Source organism: Pelophylax lessonae, assembly GCF_965119305.1.
Source record: "Pelophylax lessonae genome assembly, chromosome: 4".
NCBI lineage: Eukaryota > Metazoa > Chordata > Amphibia > Anura > Ranidae > Pelophylax > Pelophylax lessonae.
The window spans coordinates 310890267-310902575 of NC_138771.1; the positions used below are offsets into that span (position 1 = coordinate 310890267).

The window sequence follows — 12309 nt, forward strand, 5'->3', positions numbered from 1 at the left end:
GGCGACCTGGTCGCCCCGCAGGTCGCCCCCTTCCATAGGGAAGCTGCGGACCCGTTCTAATAGGAGCGACACAAGTCGCTCCGACCTAGAAAAAGGGTCCGGAGCTTCTTTGGGGCGACCAGGAGGCGACCGCCATAGACTTCAATGTTGTGAAGTCCGTGGCGACCGCTCCGAGGTCGCGGCGCGCTGCTCGCACCGCGATCTCGGAGGTCGCCCCTGGAAGTAGCGTCGCGGTAGTGTGAACCGGCGCTTAACATCCTGATGTGTGTGAAGTCAAGCAGATGTACATTCTTCAGTTATACAATGATTAGCCATTGGGAGTTCAGTATAAAGTTTTGAATGCAGAATAACCGCTGTTACCAGGTTCTTTTTTGATCATCTATTTTCTCCCCTTTTGCAGTTTTCGGTCTTCCTGGGGCTGATCTTTTTCCTTGAGCTGACTGCTGGGATCCTGGCCTTTGTGTTTAAGGACTGGATTAAAGATCAACTCAACTTCTTTATTAACAACAATGTGAAGGCATATCGTGATGATATAGACCTGCAAAACCTCATTGATTTTGCTCAGGAATATGTAAGTGTGAATCTGTTTAGTATTTGTACTTTGTCAGTGACTGTCCCAGCTTCTTGTTGCATAGATTTTCCCACACTTATTTTAACTTTGAATGCTGTAATGTCCGTATTCATGTAGTTCAGTGCCATGCCTCTGCTGCCCTCTAGTGGAAACTCTAGAGAACATGCCTTTTTGTAACAGCTGGATAAAAAAGGTGTATTGCTTTTGCCCACTAGCTTGGCCAAGCCAATTCTGACACTCATACATGTAAAAATTGGCTTTATATTATATTTTTTAAAAGCAAAGGGCTGAGACGAAAAAAATGTTGGTAGTTGCACAGGTTTATGTCCCAATATTTGTGCAGTGGTTTTTCAAAGCAAATTTTGTCTTTCATTCATTGACGGACACAGCTCCATAGGATTCTTGACCACTGCGTTATACTTGTGACGGTATCAGATTTTCATGCTGCGATTTAATTGATTAAGGTTTTGCCATGGTATACGGTATTATGACGGTATTCAATTATTAAATTTAAATTATTCAATTTCTACCTCACTTGAATTTCATTGCTGAATTTAGGGACTTTGGTTCACTTTTGCACATAATTATATAGTCAGTCCAGACTCTGTGAACCAGGCCTAAAATAAGCCATCAAGCTGTGTGTGGCCTACCTGGTGATAACTGGTCCTGGCGCTTGGCTCCGATCCGATGGCCTGGTCATTAAGGGGGCAAATCCTTGTGGTCCAGAAGTGGTTAAACCTGCAGGAGGACCGGTGTTTTTATTTATAAATTACTTTACTATTGCTTTAGGCCTGGTTCAGGCCTGGTTCACATGTATGTGGGTTGGTGGTTCACATGTATGCAGGTTGGTGGTTCACATGTATGCGGGTTGGCGGCCCACATTTGCACAGGCATAGCAGACCATTGATTTGAATGGGCTTGGGCTGCTATGCCCTCATTTTCCGCATAAAAAATGTTCATGCAGCATTTAAAAAAATGCAGTGGCCTTGAAATCCATCCTGCTTTTGCACCATGCGACTTACCTGCAGTTCCTGCTCTGGCAAGCTTTCTGCATTTTTTATATACGTGTGCCCAGCATTTAAAAACACAGTTTGCGTGTGCAGCAACTGCAGGTAAGTCGCATGGTGCAAAAGAAGGATGGATTTCACGGCCACTGCATTTTTTTAAATTCTTCATGCTCCTTTTTTCAGCCGAAAACGCAGGCATAGCAGCTCAAGCCCATTCAAATCAATGCCTGTGCAAATGTGGGCCGCCAACCCGCATACATGTGAACGGCCAACCCGCATACATGTGAACGGCCAACCCGCATACATGTGAACGGCCAACCCGCATACATGTGAACGGCCAACCCGCATACATGTGAACGGCCAACCCGCATACATGTGAACCAGGCCTAAAGCAACAGTAAAGGCATTTATAGATAAAAACACCGGTCCTCCTGCAGGATTTGCCCCCTTAATGACCAGGCCATCGGATCGGAGCACCAGGACCAGTCATCACCAGGTAGGCACTGCTTGATGGCTATATAATAATGTAATGTGGGCTGCTATGCCTGTGCATATATATGGCGATGGTGGGGAGGGGCTGGAATCAGTGGTGGCGATGGTGGAAGGAGCATGGGATCAGTGGCGGGTAATGGGGGTGGGATCAGTGGAGGCGATGGTGGAAGAATGGTGGGATCAGTGGCGGGTTATGGGGGTGGGATCAGTGGAGGCGATGGTGGAAGGAGGGTGGGATCAGTGGCGGGTAATGGGGGTGGGATCAGTGGAGGCAATGGGGGTGGGATCAATGGCGGCGATGGTGGTAGGATCAGTAAAGGCAATGGGGGTGGGATCAGTGGCGGCGATGTTGAGGGGCTGGGATCAGTGGCGGCGATGGTGAGGAGGGGCTGGGATCAGTGTCGGAGATGGTGAGGAGGGGCTGGGATCAATGGCGGCGTTGGTGGTGGGGGGTGGGATCAGTGGCAGCGATGGGGGTGGGGGTTGAAATCAGTGGCGGCGATGGTGTTGGGGGGTGGGATAAGTGGTGGTGGTGGGGGTGGGATCAGTGATGGTGGTGAGTGAGGGGGAGGGGGGATCAGTGAGGGGGGGTGGGATCAGTGAGGGTGCGGTCAGTGGGTGAGGAGGGGTGGGATTAGTGGTGGTGCCATCCTCCCCTGCCTTTTACTGATCCCATCCCCCCACCACTAAGGATCTCTGTTTTAGAAGTGATGGGGGGGATAGGGATGAAACCTGTGGTGTGGGATCAGTAAGAGGCAGCAATGGTGGGTTGGGATCAGTGGTGGAGGTTGGCAATTTGTCACTGACACTTACATAGCTGCCCGTCAAGTCGATTACCCTCAGTGGTCATGAAAAGGGCCTCCTCCAGTCCAGGGATGCCTGTGAGCCACATACCAGAGTCTCCTTGCAGAAAGGAGAGCTCCATCCCCTTCTGGTCAGCTGACTCTCCTTAAAAAGTGGACTGTTCCACCAGTGGTGGACCCCCCCGGTTTCCAAGTTGAATAAGGCGACTATGATTCAGTTCAGGAATCGCCAGCCTTTAGGGATCCGGCTGTCCGAAAGGTGGAGGCTGTGGTCTGCAAAATGTTCGCTGTTGCGGGTTCGGTGCTTAGGCCGGTCTTCACCAGTGCCCTGGTGTCGCAAACTCTGACCAAGTGGGCTAAACTTTCGCGTGGTGACCTGTAGGGTGAGCAGCCTTCCTCTGTCTTTGCTGAATTGGCGGACCAGTTGATCCAGGAGCTACAGTTTTATCTGTGATGCCTCTTCGGATGCCGCTCCCCTGATTTCTAGGCTTTCTGTTTCAGTGGTGGTACTTGGGCAAGTATTGTGGCTTATTTGTTGGGCCATAAGCGGACCAGACCTCCTAAAAAGGTTTTACTTTATCTGCTTTCTCGACTCGCAATAAATTTTTTTTCATCCCTCAGGATCCACTGACAAGGGTTCATAACCTTTCACATCGTCCTCGGGAAGTTCTATGCAGCCTTGGTCTGGCAAGCCGAAAGCAGGATTCTCTAGACCCCCGAACAAGGCCCATTCAGCATTAAGGTGCGCCCTCACCAGTACCTGGGGTGGGGGGGGGCGGGTACGTCTTCGCTGGTTTCCCGGGGCCCATAGACCTCCTTGGTGCAAGACAAATTGGTCCACAGGTGAAACGGTCCGGCTACAGGATAGTTTTGTTCCTCCAGAAAGGTTCTTTCCTTCCAATGTACGCCTGTCCCTTCCAATGTACGCCTGTCCCTGTACCGATTGCAAGCTCTCTTTGGGGCGGTACAAGATCTGCTTCTTCAGGGTGAAATTGTCCCAGTTCTGACCCTAGAACAGTTTCAGGGTTTTTATTCAAACCTGTTTACGGTCCCAAAGGAAGAGGACAAGGTGTCAGACTCTGGATCTTAAGGCTCTGAACTGCTTTGTGCGGGTACAGAAGTTCAGGATGGAGTCTATTTGCACGGTAGTGGCATCCCTACATTGGGGATTTTCTTGCCTCCTATAGACATCAAGAATAGTTACTTGCACATTCCAATCTGTGCTTGTCACCAGCGCTTCCTCCGCTTTGCTGTAGGAGAAGAGCGTTTTCAGTTTGTGGCGTTCGCCTCCGCCCCTCAGGTCTTCACAAAAGTGTTGGCTCCGGTTCTGGCATTGCTTTATCAGTGGAGAATTGCAATAATAGGTTACCTGGACAACCTCCTCTTGGGAGAGGAGCCCTCTGCGGTTCTAATGGACAACGTGGAGATCACTATACAGACTCTGAGGGAGTTTGGCTGGCTTCTGAATTACCAGAAGTCTGCTCTGATTCCATCCTGAAAATTGGATTATCTGGGTCTGACTCTGGATTCAACTCTAGCCAGAGTGTTGCTTCCTCTGGGCAAGCTCCAGAAGTTGCATGCTGCGATTTTTATTTCCTGCTGTCCAGCAGATGGTCCTCCCCTGAACTTGCATGCGGGTGCTGGTATCGAATTCTGAGGCGGTTCCATTTGCACAGTTCCATATGAGGTCCCTGCAAAGGGAGATCTTGGTAAAATGGGACAGGTGTTCAAAGTCTCTGGACAATCAGATCTGGCTGAGCCAGGAAACAAAAGGGTCTCTGGTCTGGTGGGTCTGCTCTCTCCAGCTCTTCGACAGGGAAAAATCCTTTCTCACCTTGTATTGGACAGTTGTCACTATGGATGCCAGTCTGTCTGGTGGGGAAGTGTCCTGGGGCAGAGCTCCACACAGGGTGTTTGGACGCTGGAAGAGTCCAGACTGCTGATAAATGATCCCGTCCAGTGATCCAGGCACAGCCTGATCACCCGATCATCTTCAGGGTTTCCAGTGCGGATTCAGTCGGACAACACCATGAGAGTGACTTCTGTCAATCAACAGGGTGGAACAAGAAGTGTGTTGGCAGCTCTGGAGGTAGCTGGCATTCTACGGTGGGCAGAACTCTTCATTCTGGCTCTCTCCGCTGTACACATTTCTGGAGTGGAAAACTGTCAAGCGGATTATCTGTCGGCAGGCAATGGACCAAGGGGGGTGGTCCCTTCACCCGGATGTGTTTCATCAGATATGTCTCGGGTGGGGCACCCCCGAAGTGTATCTGTTGGCGTCCCCGGTCAACAGAAAAGTTCAGAGGTTTGTGGCACGGTCAGAGGATCCTTTGACGGACGCCTTGATGGCCCTTGGGGCTAGTATCATCTGATCTATGCTTTCCCTCTCAAGCTTATGCCGAGGCTCTTGCGCAGGATCGAGGCAGAAGGGATTCTGGTCATTCTAGTGGCCCCAGACTGGCCTCGCCGATCTTGGTACATTGACCTGGTGTGGCTGGTCACAGACATCCCTTGGAGACTGCCTCTCGCGGAAGATCTGTTGTCCCAAGGGCCAATCTTCCATTCTGCTTTACAGTCGCTGGATTTGACGGTTTATCTGTTGAAAGCCTGGTGCTGAAGGATAGAGGTTTACCTGAGTAGGTGATTCCGACACTGCTGAAAGCTAGAAAGTCTACGGACTAGGAAATTCTACCATCATACTTGGGAAGTGTTCATTTCGTAGTATGTGACGACACTTGGCTCTTTTTCGTTGGCTCGGATCATGACCTTCCTTCAATGGTGGGTTGAGCAGAAATTGGCCTTGAGTACCATCGAGGGCCAGGCGTCTGCCTTGGTAGTCTTCTTTCAACGGCCCCTGGCCACGCACTCACTGGTGGTTGTGCCTAATATTCAAGGGGCTCGACATTTGAATCCACCAGCGTGATCTCCTCTACCGCCCTGGGATCTGAACTTGGTGTTTTTCGTTTCTCCAGAAGCCTCCCTTTGAAAATATTCAGGAGAGTCCCCTGCTTGCGCTGTCCCAGAAGGTGGCCTTTTTGGTGGCAATCACCTCAGCTCACAGGGTGTCTGAGTTGGTGGCATTATCTTGTTGTACCACTTATTCATTGGTTCACAAAAATAAGGTGGTTCTTTGCCCCGGTCTGTCGTTCCTTTCTAAAGTAGTCTCTGATTTCCATTTGAATGAAGACATTGTTGCCTTCCCTGTGTCCCAGGCCCAAACATCATAAGGAAATTTTTATTTACCTTGAATGTGGTTTAGGCGTTTCTGGTGTACCTTGCAGCTACGGAGTCTTTTCGGAAGTCCGACTTGCTATTTGTGCTCACGGATGGACCTAGAAAAGGACTGTCTGCTTCTTCTGCAACCATTCCAAGATGGATCAGACAGACGGTGACTCAGGCCTATTAGATTAAGGGTCCAGTTCCTCCTTTCCCTAGAACGGCACACTCTACTCGGGCTCTTAGTGATTCTTGGACCTTGCGCCCTCAGGCGTCTGTGATGCAGGTTTGCAAGGTGGCCACTTGGTTGTCAGTGCACACTTTCACAAAATTCTATAAAGTGGATGTGTTGACATCTGCGAATGCTTCCTTTGGCCGCAAGGTTTTGCAGGCTGCTGTTTAGAGAATCCGTTCCCTCTTTGGGGGTGTATTGTTCAGGTGGGCTCCAGTTGTTTGTGGAGCTCCTGTTACCTGGTTCGCTAATGGTTTGCCTTGGGATTTTTTTTTTGCTGTTCCCACCCCTCATGTTGGCACTGCTTTGGGACTTCCCAATGGTCAAGAATCCTATGGAGCTCTGTCCATCAATGAACAAAAGAGAAAATGGGATTTTTGACTTGCTGTAAAATCCATTTCTCTCACATTCATTGACAGACACCGCACCCACCCATCTATGAAGTTGGAATACTTCTGATACTGCTTGTACAAAACTGAGTACCTATAGCAGAGAGGTGGAGTAAACCTCCTGGGACTGCCCATAGGCGCAAGTTCTTTTTTTCTGCTTGGTGTCCTACTCCCTGTAGGGGGCAGTATAACCCCAGTGGTCAAGAATCCTATGGAGCTGTGTCCATCAATGAACTTCATGTATTAAACAAACATGTACAGTGGGTACGGAAAGTATTCAGACCCCCTTAAGTTTTTCACTCTTTGTTATATTGCAGCCATTTGCTAAAATCATTTAAGTTCATTCTTCTTCCCCATGAATGTACACATAGCACCCCATACTGACAGAAAAACACAGAATTGTTGACATTGTTGCAGATTTATTAAAAAAGAAAAACTGAAATATCACATGGTCCTAAGTATTCTTTCTTAAGTCTTTCACACCTGGATTTGGGGATCCTCTGCCATTCCTCCTTGCAGATCCTCTCCATTTCTGTCAGGTTGGATGGTAAACGTTGGTGGACAGCCATTTTTAGGTCTCTCCTTAGATGCTCAATTGGGTTTAAGTCAGGGCTCTGGCTGAGCCATTCAAGAACAGTCACGGAGTTGTTGTGAAGCCACTCCTTCGTTATTTTAGCTCTGTGCTTAGGGTCATTGTCTTGTTGGAAGGTAAACCTTCGGCCCAGTCTGAGGTCCAGAGCACTCTGGAGAAGGTTTTTGTCCAGGATATCCCTGTACTTGGCCGCATTCATCTTTCCCTCAATTGCAACCAGTCGTCCTGTCCCTGCAGCTGAAAAACACCCCCACAGCATGATGCTGCCACCACCATGCTTCACTGTTGGGACTGTATTAGACAGGTGATGAGCAGTGCCTGGTTTTCTCCACACATACCGCTTAAAATTAAGGCCAAAAAGTTCTATTTTGGTCTCCTCAGACCAGAGAATCTTATTTCTCACCATCTTGGAGTCCTTCAGGTGTTTTTTTAGCAAACTCCATGCAGGCTTTCATGTGTCTTACACTGAGGAGAGGCTTCCGTCGGGCCACTCTGCCATAAAGCCCCGACTGGTGGAGGGCTGCAGTGATGGTTGACTTTCTACAACTTTCTCCCATCTCCTGACTGCATCTCTGGAGCTCAGCCACAGTGATCTTTGGGTTCTTCTTTACCTCTCTCACCAAGGCTCTTCTCCCCCGGTAGCTCAGTTTGGCCGGACGGCCAGCTCTAGGAAGGGTTCTGGTCGTCCCAAACGTCTTCCATTTGAGGATTATGGAGGCCACTGTGCTCTTAGGAACCTTAAGTGCAGCAGAAATCTTTTTGTAACCTTGGCCAGATCTGTGCCTTGCCACAATTCTGTCTCTGAGCTCTTCAGGCAGTTCCTTTTGACCTCATGATTCTCATTTGCTCTGACATGCATTGTGATCTGGAAGGTCTTATATAGACAGGTGCGTGGCTTTCCTAATCAAGTCCAATCAGTATAATCAAACACAGCTGGACTCAAATGAAGGTGTAGAACCATCTCAAGGATGATCAGAAGAAATGGAAAGCACCTGAGTTAAATATGAGTGTCACAGCAAATGGTCTGAATACTTAGGACCATGTGATATTTCAGTTTTTCTTTTTTAATAAATCTGCAACAATGTCAACAATTCTGTGTTTTTCTGTCAGTATGGGGTGCTATGTGTACATTCATGAGGAAGAAGAATGAACTTAAATGATTTTAGAAAATGGCTGCAATATAACAAGAGAGTGAAAAATTTAAGGGGGTTTGGATACTTTCCTTACCCACTGTATATGAACATGAGAAATGTATTTTACGGTAAGTCATAAATCCCCCCCCCCCCCCTTTTTTTTTTTTCTCATGAATTTTAGTGCGCACAAACACTATGGGGTAAATTTACTAAAACCAGTACGCTCAGAATCTGGTGCAGCTGTGCATGGTAGCCAATCAGATTTTAACTTCAGCTTGTTCAATTAGGCTTTGACAATAAAACCTGGAAGCTGATTGGTTTCTATGCAGAGCTGCACCAGATTTTGCACTCTAGTTATAGTAAATAACCCCCTCAATCCCACACTTTTTTTTTTTTGTAAAAATAGAAAAGATGTTACACTGAGTAAATGGGTACCTATAGGACATGGCACACTTTAAAATTGTGTAAACCTGTATAATGATAAAAAACTATGTTCTTTAGAAATCTCCATAGGTGCAGGCTACCAGTTTAGCGTTACACAAGAGGTTTGGTGCTGGAATTATTGCTCTCGCGATGATGTTTGCTACAATACCTTATCTGTTTAAGTTCAAAAGGAAAAACAAAAATGCGCTTCAATATCCAATCGAAAGATATAACTTTAAATGTGAGATAAACACAAATATCAATGTATACAGGGGAAGTTGTGCTGTGTTACAAATTATTCTTAAAAAATGATGTGCAATATTGACAAAAATTATAAACATAAAATCAATTATGGAATTAAAAACTCCATTCGCATTAGTGTGTGACCCCCCCCCCCCCTGAAATAAAAATAATGTCCCAACACAATATATTGTGTGTCTTCCTTGTTACATTATAACCTTCCACCACCAATAGTGATATCCTCCACCAAACAGGATGGCCTGCTTGCCAAAAAAAGACCTCAGTAGGTCAGCAGCGCTTTGGGTTGAACCCAGTCAGGGCCTTGTGTCACCAGAGGGATGAGAGTGCTAGTGGACTCTTCTATATGCATCTGGCCATTCATCCAACTTCACAGCCTTATAAAGGATGTCACTCTCCACGAAATAACAATAAAATTTGCCATAGTGTAAAAATGCAACATATTTATTGAATATGTAAAGTGTATTTCTGCATATAAAAATCATAGCCGGCCAGCTACCGCAATGTCGCGTGGTGACGTCAGCATCTGATTTAAACTGAGACCGGCTTGATCAGATGCTATCACAAGCCGGTAATGGCTTGTAAACAACACAATTTAAACTGGTAGTGACAAAATGCTTGTCCCTTCTGGTTTCATGAATCATAGAGATGATCTGGGAACTTCTGTTCCTCCATCTCTGTGGTCAGCTGACGAAACCACTGGTCTCTGTTCCAGGTTTTCCGGTAGAACGGAAGGGTGGGGGCACCCTTCTGTTACATGTAAAGGCGATCCAGCGGCTCTATAGCCATGACCCCAGTACAACCACTGGAACCCTAGGATGTACAGGTATTTCCTAAGGCTCCCTTAATGGTTAAATTGGCTTTTTTGTAGGTTGGTGGGAAATATGACTTGAATTTTATATTGGTATAACTAATTTATTTTTTTTTTTTTTTAGTGGTCTTGCTGTGGTGCTCATGGACCCAATGACTGGAACCTCAATATTTACTTCAATTGCACAGACTCTAATCCAAGCAGAGAGCGCTGTGGAGTCCCATTTTCCTGCTGTGTGAAGGACCCTGCAGTAAGAAGCTCCAGATTCTTTCTTTATTTTCTTTATCTAAGCATTTTAGATTGCTGGTTCTTTGTATAATCCTCAGTTCACATTAGCATAATTTTATCGCGGTCCACTTTTGGTGAACCTCATTTATTTTGATTCTGTATTCAGTAGTATGAGTTTTCACACTTGTGAGTTAAGGCAACGTACGCGGTAATGCTCATTGCCATAAAATAAAAAAATGGCAAGACCCCTGCTTCAAGTGCTGTTCTATGTATTAATCTACAGCAACAAAATGGTAAGTGTGAATGGGCCTTTTAAAGAGTTGATCTATAAGGGAAATTATTAATATGATAATGCTTGTTTATAATAAGGCATACTTAGTTAATTTTTTATTTTTTTTGGATTCTTAATCTTATTCCTTAAAACTATAGTGTGGTGCCAAGTGGAAGGAGACTCAGCAGGCATTGACCCACCCTGGAAAGAGATGGTCTCTATCTGAGACACCAGGACAGTTGGCCATGCAGCTTGGCAAGGAGCAGCATATGTCAATCTTAAAATGGAAGTAAAAAGTGAGCATTTAACCCTTGCAGTGTGGGGAGGACCCTGACATGTCACTCAACCAGGCTTTCCTCCAAGCTTTATTTTTTTTCACAATTTTCAGTTCCATTGCTCTCTGCCAGCTGTAGGCACCTAAAACCATTGTAGTGAAGACTGCTGTGCTGTATGACTTTAGAAATCTGCAGTGTTTTTTTGTGGGTTTAGCCATATGGCTGCAGTTTACTTTTTAGGGCTTGTTTACACTGGATGCGTTCAAATCTGTTTTAAGAGCACAACAAACACATATGCAAGTAACATAAATGTGTTTCAATGAGCCTATTTTACACTCTTGCACAGTGTATGAAAAGGTACCTGGGGCTGAATTTTTTTACTGGTCGAAGCACCACAATGCTTGTAAATTCAACACTGTGTGTGTAAAAAAGACAAAAATGGCCCCACAAACGCATGTAAATACATTTGTGAAATTTGCACACTGATGACGGGAATTGTATTGTAAAGCCCTTCCCTTTTTACTTTCCTACTATTCGTGGCTAACCTGGTAAAATGCTTTTTTTAATATTTGAACTCTATGTATCGTAGTCCTTTAATGTCTTCTAAGTATTTAAAACCACAAGTTGCACTTTATGCAATCTGGACCTACCATACAAACAACAACACTAAAAGTTTTGGGATGTTTTCAAAGTTTGCTAAAACCACTGTGATGTTTGAACCATGCAGAGAGATATATCATTTGTTTTTAAATATTTTTTATATACTTTTTAATGCATACTAAAGCTGACCATAGATGAATCGAAGTTCAGCATCAAGAGTCAAAACTTTAGATCAATGTGTGGCTGACCATGTTCAACAGAATTTAATCGTTTGATCGACTTCTGTTGGAGGGACAAGCTGGAAGATTTTTTTTTTTTTGGATTTGATCAACAGCTGCACCCAATTGACTCCAGCCACTGTGTATTCTGACAGCAGTGGGGCATAATAGTTCTTTTTTAACTAAGACCGTGCTTACCTTTCCTAATCAATGTTCGTTTTACAGCATTTCGTTTTCTGCAGAGCTCCAGGTGCAATATTAAGTCTGCATTTGCAGGATATTGTGTAGACAAACGGATAGATGCAAGTAGCAAGAAGCAGCGCTTTGTTAAAGCATTGTATATATTTCCTTGCGGTCGCCGTTGGTACAGAATATAATACTACTTAAAAAAATTAAAGGAACACTTTGAAAACCCATCCGATTTCAATGGGTTAAAATATCATGCTGGATATCTATACTGATATGGACTGGGTAATGTGTTAGGAACGAAAGGATGCCACATTGTTTAATGGAAATGAAAATGATCAACCTACAGAGGGCTGAGTTCAAAGACACCCCAAAAATTAAAGTGAAAAAATGATGCAGCAGGCTAGTAAATTTTACTAAAATGTCATTGCAGCAACTCAAAATGGTACTCAGTTGTTTGTCTGGCCCTCCCATGCTTGTATGCATGCCTGACAATGTCGGGGCATACTCTTTTTGAGACAACGGATGGTGTCCTGGGGTATTTCCCCCCCAGATCTGGACCAGGGCATCACTGAGCTCCTGAACAGGCTGAGGCGCAAACTGG

The 12309-nt window shown here is 45.7% G+C and overlaps 1 protein-coding gene across 1 annotated transcript in view; it reads left to right on the top strand.

Annotated features, from left to right (window-relative positions):
- The window catches only part of TSPAN17 (tetraspanin 17), a 144895-nt gene that overhangs the window by 98748 nt on the left and 33838 nt on the right, over positions 1–12309 (top strand). The window contains exons 4-5 of the mRNA XM_082256848.1: positions 401–571; positions 10052–10177. Coding sequence (XP_082112974.1) covers positions 401–571; positions 10052–10177 — 297 coding nt within the window. The remainder of the gene's footprint in view (positions 1–400; positions 572–10051; positions 10178–12309) is intronic.